Source organism: Pongo pygmaeus, chromosome X (assembly GCF_028885625.2).
Source record: "Pongo pygmaeus isolate AG05252 chromosome X, NHGRI_mPonPyg2-v2.0_pri, whole genome shotgun sequence".
In the NCBI taxonomy this organism is placed as follows: Eukaryota; Metazoa; Chordata; class Mammalia; order Primates; family Hominidae; genus Pongo; species Pongo pygmaeus.
Window position 1 is genome coordinate 8,952,806 of NC_072396.2, and position 21,059 is coordinate 8,973,864.

Below are 21,059 nucleotides of genomic sequence, written 5' to 3' on the forward strand. Positions count from 1 at the left end.
AGACCAGCGTGAGGTGCCCAAGCTGTGCAGCTGATTGGCTGGGTGAAGCCTCAGACAATGAGTGGATAAGAACTCCCAGGAAAACTCCCAGGAAATTCAGGCCTCAGGGACTAGGGAGAGTCAAGCCTGGGGCCACTGGCATGGGTGCTCATGCTGTAGGGTGGCAGCAGCAGCCATTGAAAGAAATCAAAATATTTCACCCCCAAATAACCCTTCTTTGACATATTTAGAGATGGCTGTTTAGAGGACCTGCAAATAACAGCTCTACAAAGCTGTCTTTTGTTGGGGAAATTTGCATCTGTAGGTGTAGAGAAAATCTGCATTGATGCATTGCTGCAGCCAGGCTTTCTCTGACACGCACTCCCTGCCCCCATGTCTGGATCTAGGAAAAATTAACTAAAAGCCTGACACCTTTAAGGTCTGAAAGAAACAGTCACCATCTATTCTCTCTAAAGGCTGCGACCTGGGAGGTTTCATCTGCATAACAAGACCACCTTTGCTAGTCAGGACTTCTCTTCTCTCCCTCCCATAAATTGAGTTGCCAAGATCTGAGCCCCCATTCTTTCTGTAACCTCAAGATGGCATAAAAGCATCAAGCAATCCTCCACTGATAGCCTTGATAGGCTGCTTCCATATCTCTACTATTGTGAATAGTGCTGCGATAAACATGTATCTTTTTCATATAATGATTACTTTTTCTCTGGGTAGATACCCAGTAGTGGGACTGCTAGGTCAAATGGTAGTTCTATTTTTAGTTCTTTGAGAAATCTCCATACTGTTTTCCATAGAAGTCATGTTAATTTACATTATGACCAACAGCATATAAGTGGTCCCTATGTACACAATGGAATATTATTCAGCCATAAACAAGAATGCAATCATGTCTTTTGCAGCAACATGGATGGAATGGAGGCCATTATCTTAATTGAAATGAAGCAGACACAAAAAGACAAATGCCACATGTTCTCATTTATAATTGGGAACTAAATAATGTGTACATGTGTACATAGAATGTAGAATAGTTGACAATAAACACTTGGAAGGGTGGGAGGGTCAGAGGGTGGGAGAGTGGGAGGAAAGAGAAATTACTTAATGGGTACAATATATATTATTTTGGTGAATACCCTAAAAGCCTTTATTTCTTACGCTTTTTTTTCCTTAGGCATTTTTTCCAATTCATCAGCAGTTATGGGTCAATTGCATATCAAAGTGGGGATGTACAAGCCTCTCAAAACTCTACTTAGACAATGGAGATGTAAAGGCTTATAGTATAGTACGTAGTATTGAAAAACAATTGAGTAGTATTGAAATACAGATGAATGCTTATTGGCATTGCATATATCTACAATTTTAGGAGTAAATATTGGTGGCAAAAGAAAAACAGCTTAAAATTGTATATCCTTGACTTAATATACCACTAAAACCATCAGGAGTTACAACTGTAAACATGATGATAGAAATCTGAAGTGTTGGTTGTCAAACTCCAGGATACTTTCATTAGGATGAAGTGCTGTCTTGTTAACATTTACCAGACCTCAAATTCCATTAACACTGACATGGAAAGAGACTTTTTGAATCTCCTTGGCAGCAGGAACTGTCCATTTTTCTTCTTAAATTCAATAACGTTTCTTTTCTTTTCTTTTTTTTAATTTTGGAGATAGGGCCTTGCTATGTTGCCCAGGCTGGTCTCAAACATTCTGGACTCAAGTGATCCTTCAAATTCAGCCTCCCGAGTAGCTGAGACTACAGGTGCATGCCACTGTGCCCAGCAAAAATGTTTCTTTAAGAAATAAATGAGTTGACTCCTTGGTCTGGTTTAAGGATACTTTATTATTGAACCAGTATGTACAAACTCTAACATGAAAATAATGAGTCACAGAATATCAAGACTATTTACAATACTTTTTTGTTTTTTACAAAACATTTTTACAAGATTACTTCTTTCTAAATAACGTGACAGACATACACGAAAATCCAACTTTTTTTTATTACATACATAAATAAATATTGACTTTAAATGACCACTGTAAGGGACATGAATTCTACAGACCACTTGAATGACAAGGTAGCAGTTTTGTTATCTGCACACTACAATATAATTAAGTAAAGGGGAAAAGTAACTTTATATAGACCTCTGTTAATCACTCCGTAAATCATATAACTCGCTAAAATATTCAGTAGAGGTAAGACAGTCATGAGAATGCTCTCTGTACCTGACACCGAGTCTGGCCATGCAAAATCACAGGTAAGAGTCAACATCTTTATATATCTGTTTATATCTTATAATAAACTTTAAAGTACATGCAACAGTTATTTAGCCATTGTGTTCTGCCTATAATATGAAAGTTTATATAATAAGTTTTAGAGTTATTTGCAACCATAGAAATGAGTAAACTTGAAAACCCACGGCATAAGAAAGGGCATTAAATAAATAAGTCAATATCACAAATGACATTTACGGATACATAGGGCAAAATTAGTATTGTACTTGTATGATACAGACACGAGTCAAAATTCTGTCTTTTAATCGAGTTGTTTTGTGGACATAAAAGACACAGTTTAGGCCTTTGAAGTCAACCATAATAACTTCTTAGCTGTCCCTTAGTTTTTGGGACTTGCTCTAGAAATTTACTGGGTTTCTTATAAAGGGTAAATTCAATAAAGATCATTCTCTAGCAATGGTTCTCAACCAGAGGTACCGTCCCTCAAGGGGTAGCTGGCAATATCTGGAGACATTTTTGGTTGTCTCAACTTGGGGGAGGGTGCAACTGGCATCTGGTGAGGAGAAAGTGTGGATGCTACTAAAAACCTACAGTGCACAAGACAAACCCCCACAACAGAGAACTATCCAGCCCCAAAAGTCAATAGTGTTGAGGTTGAGATGAACCTCTGTATACAGTCGGCTATGTATCTAAGGTTTTCAGGACACAGATGTATTTCTAATCTTTGAACTTCGTTTAATACACATTACAAAAAATTACCTGCCATAAACCTTATCCTCTCTACCATGTCATATTAAAACCGTGAATGACTGAAAAGAGCACATGTTGGTTTGCAAACATCATTCTATGGAGTTCCAGGTAGAAAAACAGGGTAACACAGATAAATTCACCATTAAGGAGCAAATGTTGTAAATAAAAATAATGCATGTAACTGCAATGTAAGTGAAATTAGCCACCTGTATTTGATGACAATATTTTTGATGAGCTCAATTTTTTAAACAGTCAATACTATTACTGGATATATTTTTCTCACATTAGAGAAATGAATCTAATTTCAGTAAAACATATTACAGAATTAGGCACCAAAACTGTTTGTTAAAAAGCATAGATTTTATCCTTTATTAGAGCAATCACATTTTTAAAATTCAAAAAATTATAACTATATTTTTGATCATTTGAATAATACTGGAGCTTATTAAAATCCATAAGAGAAACACATGTTTATTAGCCCATTAATAGCATTTTTCTTCCAATAACACCAATAAAATTTAAATTATTTATTTATATCAAAATTAGAAGCCCATAAGAGCTACTTTAGATTTTTTTAAGGGAGATGTAAGCTTCAGAATCACCATCTGAACTAAAAATATCTGTCCAATGTCTATTACCCAGACAAAAGAAGCATGATTAAATTTTATAAAATTAAATTTATGTAATAATTTAATAATATTTTGTATCTATGTATAGACTCCCAGCATTTTTAACTATGCAACAGTACAAAAATTTGCTGGCATAAACATTTGGATTTGTTCATGACAAGTTCGTGTAAAAGATAAATGGATAGCTAATAATGAAAAATTTTAATTTTTGAAATTTTAAGAACTTGAAATTCAGATGCTGGTAATGACACCAGAATAAAAAAGAGAAGCTATCTATGGTATCCATTTACTCAAGCTTAGGGATGTTTTCAAATGAAGACTGTTTTCTATTTTTGCCACTCAAAAATTCTTAGAACCAGGTAATTTCACAACTCAATGTGATAAATCCATCCCAGCCTGTGACAGGAGCTGCAGCGAACCATTCAGAACCAACATGAACTTTCATTCTGAGGTGTCCAATTTATGTTACTTGTACAAAGCTGCAAAACATTCCTGGAATATCCACTTTTTAAATATTTTAACATACAGGAAATGGGTTTTAATATCTATTATCAGGTATCCATGTTTATAAATGTGTTTCCTAAAGACATGCATCAACATCAGAAAAGTTATTTTCTCTGCATTTTAATTTGCATCTGCCTTTAGACACTGCAGTGAGGCCCCGTGGAGTACAGTGACTTCTGAGTTATCCACTCTTCCCAGGAATGGCCAGGCATCTGCATGAATTCAGGAAACAGTAAAACGACAAGAAGCAAGTACCACTGTCAAAACTTAAGGATAATGTTACTGATTCTCTTCCTGTTTTACTTAGGTAGGTAAAGACATGTGGACACCTTTCTTTTACAGTGTTTAATTTTGATAAATTGCTCTTTTCTCAGGATCAGCATTGATGGGGAAAATATATTATCCTTATGACCTTTAAAAGAGCTGTATCTTTACTCACCATTGGTGAGCTATGAAAACGATTTCTCCAAGGATTCATGCTCAAGGTATATTCATGTATATGCATGTGTCTGTGTGTATATATATGTATATGTACATATATTTGCATATATATACACATGCATATCTATGCACATTTCAAACCATGTATGTGAGTATTCCTTCAAGAAAAAAACAGTATTAAATTAAACTTCTCTGCGTTTTAGGTTGCTACAATATACACTGCAACACTCTATGTTGATAACACGTTTTGACTTAAGTTCATGCTACAAGGCACTAATTTGTAGCATAAAAAATTTCCAAAAAGATATACTAGATTTGAGAGCATATGGGTGAATTAAATGCAAATAACTGTCCTTCTCTATCAATCAAAGGCCTTTTTAAAACATTACCAATAATATTCTAGCATACAAGGACCTTTCTTTGATTAAGAAAAGGCAAATCTCTGCAAAGATTTAAACATGCTCAATAGTTAGGATTTTTTCATTTGAAGCAAGAAGTTTTGTGAATTTTCAGATGGTGAAACAAAAGTGCACCAAAAGCTATTATCTGCATTGAGGAAAATAAGGGAAAATATAAATAAGATAACATATCAGGAAAATCTCTCACATAATAGGGTCAAATATTAAAAGGCATCCCCAAGAAATAATTTTCATTTCTCCAAGGTAAAATCTGATTAGCAGCTTATTTCATTGAGTTCCGGTGTCTTTTGTAAATCATAATTTATAGAGGGAACTTTGATTTATCTTTGCATAAAGAGCAGTATAAGGTACTTAAAGTAGGAGGATTTTTAGATTTAAATTCGCTGGTATATTTTAGATTACACATTTTCATTTAAAAATCACCTAGGATAAAAATGATCTTAGGAAAGATTCAAATAAACAAAGCTGTGTAATCTTAGTTGATTTTTCATATTGAATCAATAATTTAGTCAAAAATATATTTTATTGATTAGATTTATGCTTAGTGTTATGTGTGAATTGTGTATTTGTTACTCTCCTTTTTGGGGCGGAGTTTGGTGCTTCAAATTCAGGGAAAACTGAGTTCTGTTGTAATTCAATAGAAATGAGCGACACCATACATGAAAACAAAATTTAGCATTAAACAGGCCTATTCTTCATTTTCTCCATGCTTGTAGGGAACTGGTGTCTGTCTTCACCAATCTACTGTTGCTCACTTGTCTCCAGATGCGTCCATGATTGACAGAAGTTCTTCCTGCACTAAAGTCACATAGGAGAGTCTGGGCCTCTGAGCAGTTCCCACTGCCTCTGGAAGTGTGCATGTCTCGTGGCCGAAGTTCAACAAGCTTACACATCTGTGCAATTTCAAAAAATCTTTTTGAACAGTTTAGTATCTTTCTGGAGAAGGCTTGTAATGATGTGGATGATGATGCTTAAGATGAGATCCTAAAAAGTGACAAAATATATCAGTCACATCCATTTATATGTATCAAATAAATGACAGAATTACCTTTATTTGTAGAAAAGGCACGAGACCCTGGCAAATGTTCCTTCCTATGACCATGTCTTTCCTATTCTGAATCTGAATGTACAATCACACTCTTTCTGTCCTTTTCCTGTTTTTCTCTTCCTTTTTGATGTCTTCCCAAACCATAAAATAACAAGAAAAAGAAAACAAGCTCCTTTCCTTAAGCTCACACTTATCCAATCAAGCCATAATCCTTTTTTATTTGCTCAAAGAAGTTTAAAAATTATCAAATACTTCTGTTAAATGGAATTTCTATGAAGGAATATCAGCAAAGCATTTATCTGACAAAAATTTTAGAGGCTATCAAGCTCTCCCATTGTGATAGTTTTTGTTTTTCTTCAAATTATAAGCATACCAAGTTATCAATTATAAGCATACCAATCTATCATTTAAAAAAATCAGAGTTAAAACTATGACTAATTCTCAATGTTTTATCCACACACTAATCATCAGACACTTTTTAAAAAAATTTAAGCTAGAAAATAAAGTAAACGAAGTACATAATGTAAAAATCAGCAAGAGGCTGTTTTGAAAATCTAGATGACAATTTTCTTTTTAAATTTTACTTGATTTAGCAATAAATGAAGTAGGTGGACTTGGGTCATATCATGAAGAAAATTCATAACATTTATTACAGTAATATCTATGTAACAAGAACATAAGTTCCTTAAGCAAAATATTATTTCCTATATTGTGATATATGAAAATCTTGATTTAAAAATATTTCAGATTGATATGAGACTACAGATTTTTTCCCATATGTATTTATGGTTTAAAAGACAAGGAAAAAAGCATGCATTACATAGGGGAAAATGCAAGGAAGGAAAAAAAAACGAAGGATAGAGGAAAGGAGAAAAGAAGAGAGGGAAGGAAGGAGGGAGGGAGAGAGGATGGAGAAAGGAAACAAGGAAGGAGCAAAGAAAGGGAGAAAAGTGGGGAAGAGGAAGGGAGGGAGAAAAAGAACAATTAAGCATCAACTATGCAATGTATACTACAGGTGCCTGGAATAGAATCTAGTAAGTCGGTACAAACAGGGAGAAAGAATTTCAGATGATGACAATTTCCCTATCTCATAGAAACCTGTAATAGTGTATTTATTTGTTTTCATTTTCCAGCAAGATTTTTCTCTATGTCTACAAGACCTGACAGGATGGCTTAATGCCCTGGCACCCCACTCACTGTGCGCTGAAGAGGGTGGGAGCTCCGGCGTGCGGAATGTCTTGATGGTGGCCGGCCCCTCCCCTCCTGGGGTCAGCACTTGCACTTCCAGTCGGTAAAGAGTAGATGGTCTCAGATTGGGCACTGTTAGGACATAGTGATCCTAAGGGGACAACATAAAAGAGGATGCTCACCGACAATCTTTCAGAGACAATGTGCAATGCACAGAGAGCCTAGAACAGTTTTTCCCCCACTACAGAATATCATACACAGGCAAGTTTGGTTGCTTTGTAAAGGCACGGTTTAATTTATAGGCTATTCCTCATTTGTGGGGGTTCTCTGCCATATGGTTTCTTAGCACCTCACTCAATTCTTGGCAGCCTAAGACACTTGCAGAATTAAAATATGCTGAGGTGCCAGTTCTCAGGGTTCACTCCTGGGATTTTATTTATTTTTTTAATTCCTTAACATAAGACTTTCCCATGGTTTAAAGTCTTCAGCTGCACATCTTGTGATGTGAACTCTTGATAATCCAAATTTCAGTGAATGAGCCAACTGTTTTTCTTAAAACACAGTATCTGTCAATGCCCATAACTGAACATGTTTATTTTTATGCCAACATATTCTTCTCAAAACTCAATAAAACCTAGTACATTTATAGAATAACTACTCTCTAATTCCATGCAATTTTTCCTTCTGAGATTTAAGTTGTGTTTCTTTCCCTCTCTGCCCACCCTTTTTGGATTTTGTAATGGTAGTTGGCTATTCTAAGGGCATTTTCAGAGAGGGTAAAATCCCACATATGTTGTTGTTGTTTTTTTTTTTTTTTTTTTTTTTTGAAGCCAAGGAATTAAGTGGCCTGGAAGACAGGCCAACTCATTACAGCCTCGAGCCAAATTTGAAGTTGCAGGGAAAACGGACAAACAACAAGCTTCTTTCAGCTATTCCTGCTCTCCCCAATTCAACACTTCAAACAGGGCATGTCCACTTGGACCAGAGAGACATGAGGTTAACAAAGATAGAAGAAAATGGCTCAATCACTTATATACAAGATAGGGTAAGGTCTTTTCATGAGTTGGCTCTAGCCATCAAACTTTATCTAGATGGCAGCTTATGCTACTTCTTAGCTATGCAGTCACATTTGTGATGTGTTAATGCTTGCAAAAGATACACTCAGAAGAAGAAAATGCAAAAATAAGACTCAATAGTACAGCACACAGAATGACAGAGGTAGCCACCTCCGAAGGTCAGTAAAAAGGAGCAGTAGATACCAATGACACGGACATAGTACAAGAGGTGGGACCTACGGAAGGCAGGATCTGGGATTGTGAAATAATGCTGTTGGGTAGGCTGTTCTGTCTGCTTTCCGTAGTGACCTCAGCCCAAGTCACTTGAAACCCAGTCATGGGCTGATAGAGATTGGCCTTGGCCATCTTCCAAGAAAAGTGACCGGTGATGTTCACATCCTGGATGATGAATGAAGCAGAAAGGTTCTCAGGCTTAGCTAGCACCTTAGAAAGAACACGACCTGCAGCAATGCAAGAAGAAAACCAGGATTAGGCGATTGGAGAAGGTGTGCCCAAGGGATCCATTGTAGGAATTTTCAGCGGCCAGTCTATGGGATGATATTCATAGAAGCAATGTGACCTCGTTCTTTAAATATGGGTTCAGACAATCACCCCTTTGACATATGGGGATAGGTTGAGTAGGAATCTCCTCACTCCAACTTTGTACTAAACGCTTCTTCCAGTCTTTTGGGGATCATTTTTAGAATGCTCTTTTGAAGATGGAAGCAGGAGAGCAGTTTAGACCCTGGCAAGACTTAACTATTTCTTCAAGAATAGCGTTGACTGCACTGAGAGGGTAAATATTAAAGCTGTTAGAAGAGTTATTAAATCCAAAGCTTTTTTTTTTTTTTTTTTTTAGAGGCGGGATCTTGCTATGTTGCCCATGCTGGTCTGGAACTCCAGGGCTCAAGTGATTCTCCCATCTCAGCCTCTCAAAGTACTGGGATTTCAGGCATGAGCCGCCATGCCTGGCCAAATCCAGGGCATTTAAAAGAGTTTTTCCCACTGCAAGACAGGGACATTGGCAAGGAGATGGGATGGAAGCTACAGATGTGAGGTTTGCCAGGTTGGCATGGAAAGTGTGTGAGTATAACCCGCACAGCAAAGGGGTGGGAAAACAATGAAATAATTATGTCAGACTTTCCCAAAACACAAGCGGTATCTAAATGTTTGCCTTCATTTCCAAAGGGATAACATTACTATCAAAGGACATCTTTCCAAGGCTGTTAGGCTTTAAAATAACACATTCATTCCTACATTGGGCCATCATAACTCCACATTGGGCCATCATAACACAACTTAGAAAGAGAGGCACTTTTGATTTTTACGGTCTTGTGAAACGCAGTTTGGCAAGGTTTGCAAAGCGCTGCTGACACCTTAGACCCAGATGTAGAAGTCCTTCAGGTGAAAACGTACCTGCTTCACCAGGGCAGCCAACAGGCTTGTGGCTCTTCCCCTTAAGAGCAGAGCATGGTGGAGTAGTGAAGAAAACAGCTTCTGCCTTGGAGTGACTTTTTGGCCGTATTGGTTGGACAGTCACCTTATACTTGCAGGAAAATGACAGATCTTGAAGAATTATATAATTTTCCTAGAGAAAGAGAATTATGCTAGCAATAAATCTCATTAGGGATTAAAAAACACTGGCAAGAATTGAAATCATATTCCATCCAACAAGGATGTTTGCCTATATAGTGTGTGCAATATGGCTTTTATAAAAAGTACAAAGCACATATTGTCCACATTTTGATTAATGGCAATTGTTAAACACTCCCATGGCTGCGGGATATGCCTTCTAGAATTAAACAGTATCGTAATAATTCCTCATCAAAGCAGGCTACTTCTAAGGTCACAATCAGCATTTTTGAGTTGGTAGCAGTGCAGGTAGTGGTGTAAAGCTGTAAATACAAATCGAACTTTTTTCAGTTAAAAAAAAAACTAACGCAGGCTTCTCTGAGACATAGAATTAGTTTATATGTAAGTTTTTCTGTTAAAAAATGATGATATTCTTTAGCAATATAATTTTTCCCTTTTTTGGAGTGCTGTTACTGTTTTCTGCCATAATGTTGTGATTAAATATAAATAAAAGAAAGAGGCTAAATGGTAAGGAGTCAGGGGCTAAGAATATAACTTTATGATAATGTCAAAAGATGACATTTCCTGTGATAACAGGTGTGTATCTCTGTTTCTTTCATATTTGGCTAAGTGGCACTTATCCATTCTGTTTTGTATTTACCAATTCTTAATGTATATGTATAAAAGTGCAGATGGATAGCTGGGCATGGTGACTCGTGTCATAGTCCTAGCTACTCGAGAGGCTGAGGTGGGAGGATCGCTTGAACTCAGGAGTTTGTGACCAGCTTGGACAACATAGTGAGACTCCATGGTTTTTGTATGTATGTGTGTGTGTGTTTGTGTTTAATTATTTTAAGAGAGAAAAAAAGTACAGATGGAATATCTCTGGTACTCACTGGATGATGGGTAGGGGATCTTGCTAGAAAGCAGCAGGGTTGACGGGAAAAACATGAGACAAGAATTAAAATAAAAACTGAGGCTTGAGTGATTTACTTAAGTGAGGAGTGGGAGTGGCTGCAGGTGACAGAGCACTGAATGTTCAAAAGAGACCGGGAGTGACCTCCAGGTGTGCTGGCCCTTCATCCAGATGGTGACAGGAGATGGGGTGCACCCAACTCTGCAGCCAGTTAGCACAAACAGTGAATAGGAAACAAATCAATCTGGACAACGCAAGCCCGACCCAAGCCCAAGCCAAGGCCGCCATGTCTCTTTGGGAGTCTGAATTGCTTTTCTTTGGAAATAAATCTGCTCTTTATATGGGACTGTATTGGAATCCAAGGTTAGCTATTAAGGATCCTGTTTCACAGATATTTCAAGATTGCTTTCATGTTGCATAGGAGGCAGACATCTGCAGCAGTAAGTGAATTAGTGGATGCTCCATTGTAGCATAAAAACAAATTATAATAATTGGATCTAAAGGTTTAAAAATAAATACAGATAAGTTCTAAGCCCCTAGAAGGATAATTTTTCAGGAGTTTGATTTTTATTTCTACCGGATACATTACATCTGCTCAGCAAATAGTTGTTACTACTTTCAGAGTTCCTAAAGATGACAAGCCTAGGATTGGGGAACTGCATTGACATAAGCCCAGTTCTGTGTGGTTCTGAGGCACACACATACAAGTAAAACAAAAACCTCACCCCTCTGCCCACAAAAATATTAATAATTCCCACTTCTGTTTATTTCTTTCTCCGCTTTTCAAATTGACTTCCCTATTTAGAATGCCTGTTTAATTATTTTACTGAAGGTCACAAACATTGGAGCTAATTTAAGGATAAATAAAAGGAGAAACTTTGGTGAACATGAGACAAATCAAATCCAGTAAAAAAGAGAAAGAAGCTGTGTATTTCTGAAAATCCAGTGACTTGTTTTATCTCACTCTCTTAAAATTATGCCAGCAGGTATGGTTCTTAAAATATTGTGCTTGCTTTAGAAAATGTTCAAAACAAACATATTCTAGTTACATATCACAAACCAAAACATTCTATGTTTGGGGCCGTGTTTTTGGATTTTTTAAACTGTCCTGAGGTATCACATATAAATTGCCATCAAAGTGTATTATACACTGTATAATAAAATGACCTCTTAAATATTTTGTGTTGGTTTGTTGATTCTAATCTATAATTCATGAATGAACCCCAAAATATTTGGAATAACATTTTGGGCAATACTGACAGAGTTGCTATCCTCAGAGAGTTTAATGTTCTCTTAAAGTTAAAAGTCAAAATATTGGTGCATGCTATACAGGACAGGGAGATTATTTCACTAACTGAGCTGATGGCCGTTAGGGACGTGGTGCTAAATGATACAGTCACATAGAAATTCACTTGTACAATTACACCTTTAGATCACGGTGACATATCAAAATTCAGAAAATAATTCAAAGGTTTTGTCCAGTTAAGATGAAGCACACAGATACTCAGACATATTTCCCCCTGAAATATGGGAGTTCTTTAAGAACTGTCTTTAGTCTCTGCACTTTAGGTTTTGCTCCATGTTGATAACAGAGTAAGCTCCCAGTGCAATGGTGTGAATGGATAAAAGAATGAGTGAATATAATGACAATTCTGCTTTCCACTTCCATCAAGTCATTACTCAATAGCTGATTTGTGAGAATGAGTTATCTGTTTGACATGTCTAGTTTGTACATCCTCCTGTCTAATTATGTTCACAGATCAAGTTGGCCTAGACATCATGTCCTTACATGGGTCATGCCAGATGATGCCTCTGATCCGGTTGTTCTGTTGTGGGCACACGCTTCAGGAAACCACCGCACATGATATCGGTTGACAGTAGGATCTATAATGCCAAAACACACAGACAAAAATAATAGGCTGGATGTTACATTCCATGTAGCCTGGGGTTCTTGAACTTGAGAGGAGAAAAGGAGAGGAAATGAAACTCTACAGGTGACCAATAAATGCACAGGTGAGCCAAAGGAGGTGAGATTCTGATTACTTAATAATTATAATAATTAATAATTCTGCATACTTAATCATTAAGAACAAAGTAAGGGAAAAAAGTAATATACTGCCAAGGGAAAACCTGTGCTGAAGTGCAAGTACTAAGTAGAAAAAAAAATTAGTAAAGTCATAACAAAATGATTCCAAAGACGTCTTGAGAATAACCTAGCCATGGTTTTTACAGTAAGCAAAGCCCTACAACGAAAGGCAACACCTAGCAACAGCTCTCGTAATTCCTGTTGTAAAAGAGAATCATCAGAAGTTTCTCAATCCTACCATTTTTTTTTTGATAAAGATGACATTCTATTGAATCCACACAAGAACAAAAACATTGCCTTCACACTTGCAGAATTGGCTATCCATGTTTATTTCCTGTTATGTATTGCCATAAAGAAGTTCTTTTGTCAAAAGGATAGGGACGTATGCTTCCCACTCTCCCTTAACCAAGTGCATCGTGGCATTTCTGTATGGCTGATCCCTACTGAAATATGACTTGGTGTTCTCAAACACAGGCCAGAAGACTGACCCTTTGAACACGTTTATTCCCAGGGCAAGAGGAATATTTTCTGTACATTTCTTTACTTTGGACAATAAAGTGGGGGAAAAAAAGAGAAAATAACAGCAAGCAACTCAATGAGTGTGGGAAAGCAGACGTTGACAGTCTCGGGTTTATTAATCACCCCAGTGTGTCCGAGGAGTGTGAAATGGCACCAAACGGCACCATTTTGCAGGTGATTTAACATCTTGTCCCCCAACATCATGCCAAGTGTTTGATGGGGGTTTTCAGAGGAGAAAACTCTTTGATGAAATTGGGTTGATCTAGTGGGAACTTCGCTTTGAGCACTTTGGAACCAGAAGAGAAGAACTTTAAATCCGAGAAAGCAAACAGATATAAAAGTGGGCACTCCGGGCATTTAGTTAAAAGAGAAATCACATACTAGAGGTTTTAATTTTTTTTAAAAAGAATTATAGGCTATGCACAAGGCTGAAGTCAATCACTAAGTGTTCATGTTCTTCCATTCAACAGCAATGAAATAATCACACAGGAGTGGCTGCTGCCCTCCCGAATTTTACATAGTAATGGGGCCAATAATAACAGAGAATAAATACAATACATAGATAAGATAGATATTATGTTAGAAGGTAGTAAGTCTACATATAAATACAGAAGGTGGCTGGGCACGGTGGCTCACGCCTGTAATCCCAGCACTTTGGGAGGCCGAGGCAGGCAGATCACGAGGTCAGGAGTTTGAGACCAGCCTGGCCAACATGGTGAAACCCCCTCTCTACTAAAAATACAAAAATTAGCCAGGCATGGTGGCAGGCGCCTGTAATCCCAGCTACTCGGGAGGCTGAGGCCAGAGAATCTCTTGAAACCAGAAGGCGGATGTTTCAGTGAGCCGAGATCACGCCACTGCACTCCAGCCTGGGCAACAAGAGCAAAACTCCGTCCCCCACCCCCCCCCTCAAAAAACAACAACAACAACAATAACAACAACAAAAGAAGGTAAGGGCAGTAGGGTGGATTGACAAAAAGTGCTGATTTTATATAAGGCGGCTGGCGTGTGTTCACTTCTGAGTCAGGACTTGAAGAAGGTGTAGCAGTGGGTAGTGGCACTGCAGAGACCTGTGGGAGGGCGTTCTCAGACAGCCCTGTCCAACAGAACTGGCAGTTGTGATGGAAATGTTCTGTCTGTGGTAAACACTAGTCACCTGTGCCTATAATTCATTTCACATGTCCTCTGTTTAACAGAGGAATTAAATTCTTTATTCTGTTTCATTTTAATTAATTTAAATTTAAACAGCTGCAGATGGCCATGGTTACAATATTGGGCAGCTTAAAAGCTCTACCAGCAGGGAATACACAGCACGTGTCAAAGTGCTGACATGAGAACGGAGCATGACGGATGACTGAGGGTCTTTGGTGAAGAGCAGTCAGGGGACTTGGGGTGGCTACATTACAGCAATACAAGGAGGCTTGGCTGCCCTGGGGATCCTCCATATCCTAAAAATCCTTTACATATTTTACAATGCAATTATATTTTCATAGGAGGCAGCATCAAGAGTGACACATGGGGCACTCCTTTTGGGTTCCCTCCCTTTTGTTAGCCCTAAATCTCGCCATGTCTGAGTTCACCGCACTTTCATCTTCTCTCTGTGTCACCTCCATGAATCACTTCATTGATTCCCATGGTCTGAAAAATTTTTCTGCTGACAGCTCCCAAACGTCTACTTCCACCTGAGCTAGTCCCTTGAAGAGCTGATGCTCCCTCCTTCCTCTCCCACGTGGAGGCTTTCCAAACTCAACTTTGCTGTAGCTACCATGTTGATTTCTGCACCTCAACTGCTCCTTGCATTCACGCTTTTCTTTCTGGCTGTAGGATGCAGAATTTTGACCCCACACATGACCTTTGAGGAAGGTGGGCTTCAGCAAGCAACTCCAACAGCCTCAGTGAGCCTCATTCCGTTTATCTGAGAATAAGGATACTAATTCAGCCAATGCAATAGGTTTGGTGTGAGTTTTAAATCAGTTCATGTACTGGTTTTCTACAGCTGCTGTGACAAATTACCTTGAGTGTAGTTGCTTAAAACAATATAAATGTCTTCTCTTCTGGAGGTCTGAAATGGGTGTCACTGGTCTAAAATCAAGGCAGGCCTGTACTCTTTTCTGGAGGCTCCAGGAAAGAATGTATTTTCATGACTTTTCAGGTTTCTAGAGGCTTCTGGCATTCTTTGGCTGGTGGTGCCCTTCCACCAGCTTCAAAGTCAACAATACTGGGCTGAGTCCTTCGCACCATGCCATCTCTCTGATTCTTGCACTCTGCTTCCCTATTCTACTTTTAAGGACTTTTGTGATTGTATTCGTTTCCACCCAAATAATTAAGGGTAATGTCCCCATCTCAAGGTTGGCTTTGAGTCATTGAATGGCTTTTCTCTGCCCTCTGAATAAAGACACTAATACTCAGCCTGGCTTCCAAGTCTCCACTGCCTCTGCATATTCATCTCATGCAGAGACTCCTCTCGTTCCCAATGTTTTGTTTGATTCTGTGGTTACTTCATGAATCCCTGTCAACCCCATTTGGTTAGAGCTCCATAACTATAAAGATAATGCCTATTTGCTGTCACTGTTGCATAAACAAAGATGAGTATGGTGCCTGGCAGGTGATAAACAGACAGTAAACATTTAATGAATAAATAAGTGAACGAAGGTATACCAGTTCAAATTCACTTCTTTTATTTCTCTACTCTTTCTGGCAACAGTGAAAATAATTCCTTATAATCTAAGATATGGAAGAAAGTGTGAAAAGACATGATATTACATAAGGTAATTAAAAGCAATCTGAGAAAGTAAAATATAAATTAAACTTAGATTAAAAGTGCCCTGTAAGTATTGTAAATGGCACCCCCAAATGACCAATATGGGGACATTTATTTTTTAAAAGCAAGCCCTAACAATGCCCACACTCATTTATGTGACTTGAGCTCAATTTTAACAGATCAATTCATAGATATTTGCTTTGATGGAAGTCATTTATACAAACATCATGTCCTTAGCTTTATCTTGCCAATTACTAAAATCCTAAGAGCTTGTATTTTAGGTTATGACTGCAGGTCTCAATCTGTAACTATAATATTAAAAATAGCATAGTTCAGGCTGGGCATGGTGGCTCATGCCTGTAATCCCAGCACTTTGGGAGGCTGAGGTGGGTGGATTGTCTGAGGTCAGGAGCTCAAGAGCAGCCTGGCCAGCATAGTGAAACCCTGTCTCTACTAAAAATACAAAAATTAGCCAGGTATGGTGGCACATGCTTGTAATCCCAGCTACTCAGGAGGCTGAGGCAGGAGAATCGCTTGAACTCGGGAAGTGGATGTTGCGGTGAGCTGAGATCATGCCATTGCACTCCAGCCTGGGCAACAAGAGTAAAACTCTGTCTTAAAAAAATAATAATAAAATAAAATAAATAGCCAAACACTTCCTCAAGGGCTGTATATGAAAATTCTGTGCTAAATACCCAATTGATCTGGTTCCTTAGCTTAATTCCTTCCACAAATAAATGACATTACAAAGAAAGTACTTGAAAAGTATTTTTAAGTGATAAAAAATTTACTTGTAATATGCTTCAACTATGGTTCAAAAATTAGATGGGTCTAATTTTCTTTTCAAATAGATGTAACTCACAGTGTCTGGCATAAATAAAGGGCTCTAAAATTTTTCACTAAATGTGAATTCCTCAGTTTGCAAAAGTCTAATGACCAAGAATGATAGGGTTATTGACATTAGAGCTCTGAGAAAGAGGCAATCCTTGGGTTCTCCAGAATAATAACTGCTGTAAACAGAATTGTAAGTCACAGCACTAGGGAAGGGGGCACACACTTAGCGAGGTGTCACAGAATGCCAATTCCATCAGGGTAGGGATTTCTGTCTGCCTCTTTGCAGTGTTTTAGCATCAGAAATGGTGCACTGCATACAGTAGGTGCTCAATAAAGGTTAGTTGAATGAAGTCCTCTCATGGATCAATGCCTCATACTCTATCTGTAAAAATGATTTGGTGAAACAGAACTTTCTGATGTACAACTAAAATAAGAATTTTTGAGTATCACATAGGCATTTCTACTTAAAATAGAAGCATGAATGTTTCCTCTATGTCTGAGCTAACTTTTCACATTTATGTTGTAGAAACACAAAGTCTAGAGCCAGAAAACCAGCAAGATGCAGTGGCTCATGCCTTCAACCCCAGCGTTTTGGGAGGCTGAGGCTGAAGGATCACCTGACGCCAAGAGTTTGAGACCATCCTGGGCAACATAGCAAGACCGCATATCTACAAAAAATATATTTTTTAAAAAATTAGCTGCGTAGCCAGGCACTGTGGGTCACGCCTGTAATCCCAGCACTTTGGGAGGCCGAGGTGGGTGGATCTCCTGAGGTTGGGAGTTCGAGACCAGCCTGACCAACATGGAGAAATCCCCGTCTCTACTAAAAATACAAAATTAGCCAAGCGTGGTGGCGCATGCCTGTAATCCCAGCTACTTGAGAGGCTGAGACAGGAGAATCGCTTGAACCCGGGAGGCAGAGGTTGCAGTGAGCCGAGATTGCGACATTGCACTCCAGCCTGGGCAACAAGAGAGAAACTCCAAAAAAAAAAAAAAAAAAGAAAAGAAGAGAAAAGGAAATTAGCTGGGCATGGTGGTGCGTGTCTGTAGTTCCAGCTTCTTGTGAGGCTGAGGCAGGAGGATTGCTTGAGGCCAGGAGTTTGAGGATGCAGTGAGCTATGATCATGCCACTGCACTCCAGCCTGGGTGACAGAGCAAGACCCTGTCTCTATGACAAAAAAAATAAAAAGAAAGAAAGGAAAGAAAGAAAGAGAGAGAGAGAAAGGAAAGAAGGGAAAGGAAAGGAAAGGAGAGGAGAAGAAAGAGAAAGGGAGGGAGGGAGGGAGGGAGGCAGGAAGGAAAGGAAAGGAAAGGAAAGGAAAGGAAAAAGGAAAAAGGAAAAAGGAAAAGGAAAGGGAAAGGGAAAGGGAAAGGAAAGGAAGAAGGAAGGAAGGAAGGAAGGCCAGAAAGCTTAAAACAATTGTTTATTCTATTATTACACAGTAAAAATGAACTAATATCAATGGAGTAATAAAATTACTAACAAAATTAGCTAAGTGAAATTGTTTTAAAATAATGTTTGTTCTACAAATGCAATGTTGAAAATATTTATTTTCTCCCAGAGCATTCACTATTATAACCCAACTACTATGTGTATTAAGTAAAGAAAGCTAATATTTGACATTTAATTAATTTATCTATGAACCTACATGCTACATCCTAATAACTGAAACTGTCTCTGAAAAATTTTGAGTGAAATGAATAGATTTGGGCTTTTAGGTCCCTAACTCCAAGTCCAAAAGCAATATTTTGCCCACCATCACTTTTAGGAAATGTGACATAAGAACCCATTTCTGTTTATGATTGAGTTTTGATTAATGAACAAGATTCTTTTCTTCCCTTATTTGCCAAAAGCATTAAGTCTTTTTAGGTTTTCAACTCAGTGTGTCCACAATTGGAAATAAATTATAATTCAAAAATATTCAGCTACTTGTCAAGGAGTTTGAAACCACTTTAGATGGGTCTATTGAGTTTCATACAGAGGAGATAATTTCTCGTTTTACAAAGTCAAAAAAATCCAGAAAATCCAGCCAAAGTGTCCTTTCCCATGACAGAAACTGCTGATATTCACATTCCGTACAGGGCTCCTATGCTAGTAATACTGAGTCCATTTCAAAGGTCTCCTTTCCTACATGTGCGATAATTATGAATAAGAACATGTTTTATGAATGCCTGGGGAAACTTTGGTTTGGGATTCTGTAGATCATGTGGTGAGTACATAAAAGGTTTCTGTAAGGAGGAAAAATGTGGAATAAGTTTGAAACACATACTTTCCTCTTCATTGTTCTTTGGACTTCCGAAAGTTTTCTACCACTCCCTTCTATCATGTGTTCAACATCATGAGCTCTGCTACAATTTATATGTTCATTTGGCTTTCAGATTTAAAATAACAAGGGAAGTGGGAATGGATAAAATTTAAGAAAAAGGACTTTTTGGAAAAATACGAAACTCTAATTAGAGTATGAGCTGTTCTCAGCTCCTAATAGTAAGTGGGTGTGTGATCCAATGGAAATCAACTAACATTTGCAGATCCCCTGACAGTATAGTCAGTGGATTGACCATAGCTCCAGTCAAATCCACAATACTATCACAGAGCTGCCTCCTGAGCTACAAGTATGTATTTCTGACTGCCTATGGCATTTTCTGGCAATCATGCAGTTATCTCAAATTTGACACACCAAAACCAAATTCTCCATATCATGGAGACATAGCCCACGAAACATATCATAATTCTACTGCTCGCAATCTTTGTTAGTCGAAGTACTGTTAGTCATTCAAGCTAGAAGGTAAACACTCCATTTAGATCCATTTCTCTTTTTCTCTTCAGCCAGGTCTTAACATCCAAGTGGCCATACATCCTGGCTTTCCTGGGAGAGTTACAACCTATGTCTGTTGGTGGGGAATAATGTTTACAAATGCCTCCTTTTATTCTCAAATAAATCCCAGTTCAGACAATAAATTATGTGGTCACTTGTGTAATACTCTTACATAACTCGCCAACCTTCCTCCTCCTACTGCTGTCTTTAATTCATGATCTGATTATTTCTTGTCTTGGCTACTGAAATTAATCAACATGCTCTCTCTGAACTTTTCCAATCCATATTCCTTGCACACTTGCTTTTGCTAACATCTCCAAGTCCTGCTCAGAACTTCCCCTGCTACTTCACATCCCTCTCCTCCATGTAGAACAAAATCCAAGCTTCCTGGCATAACATATAAGCTTCTCCATCACTCGACGTTGATCTGTCTCTCCAGCCTCACACAGTCACTTCCTCAACCTCACCAATACTTGACATTCCCGATCTTTCTCCCAGCTGCACCTCTTCATGTCCTGGGCCAGAAGTGTTCATCTTCCCTGGCCAAAAAAAGTAATCCAGCCTTTAAAATGTACCTTAAACTTTACCTCCACTGTGAAAATTCCTCTGCACACAACATCAAAATCTCTCTGCTCTCAACTACTTCAGCTGTTTATCCAGACTGCTATGAAGAATAATGTCTTATTATGTGGCAACTGCCTAACTGCCTAAGCCTCAGAACTGCAGGTTCCTTAAAGGCAGGAAATCTCTCGTATCCATTATTGTATTCCCATCACGTGGCACACAGCCTGGCATAAAGTCGGTAATTTGTGTCCATTTGCAAAAGAAGACAAAAAGTGAATGGAAATGCATTCATTGATATCTAAGTTAATTCAAAGGTTTTTTTTGTTTTTTTTTTTGACGGAGTCTTACTCTGTCACCCAGGCTGGAGTCAGTGGCGCGGTCTCAGCTCACTGCAACCTCCGCCTCCCAGGTTCAAGCAATTCTCCTGCCTCGGCCTCCCAAGTAGCTGGGACTACAGGCACACACCCCCACGCCCGGCTAATTTTTGTATTTTTAGTAGAGACGGGGTTTCACCATATTGGCCAGACTGGTCTCGAACTCCTAACCTCATGATCCGCCCACCTCGGCCTCCCAAAGTGCTGGGATTACAGGCGTGAGCCACCATGCCTAGCCAATTCAAAGTTTTAAAACTTCACATTTTCAAATGAAAGTTGAACATACCATTTTTGGATGTATTAAAATACTCATCTAAAGACTCTTATTACTGTTGGCAATGTTTACTATATATCTAAAGGA

At 38.3% G+C, this 21,059-nt stretch overlaps 1 protein-coding gene across 1 annotated transcript in view; it reads right to left on the minus strand.

The window, feature by feature from the left end:
- Positions 1-1,810: 1,810 nt before the first annotated feature.
- Positions 1,811-21,059, minus strand: part of ANOS1 (anosmin 1) — a 202,553-nt gene continuing 183,304 nt past the window's right edge. Inside the window, exons 10-14 of the mRNA XM_054472957.2 lie at positions 12,534-12,628; positions 9,673-9,844; positions 8,497-8,717; positions 7,211-7,352; positions 1,811-5,949 (exon numbers count right to left, since the gene is read on the minus strand). Coding sequence (XP_054328932.1) covers positions 5,891-5,949; positions 7,211-7,352; positions 8,497-8,717; positions 9,673-9,844; positions 12,534-12,628 — 689 coding nt within the window. The 3' untranslated portion in view covers positions 1,811-5,890. The remainder of the gene's footprint in view (positions 5,950-7,210; positions 7,353-8,496; positions 8,718-9,672; positions 9,845-12,533; positions 12,629-21,059) is intronic.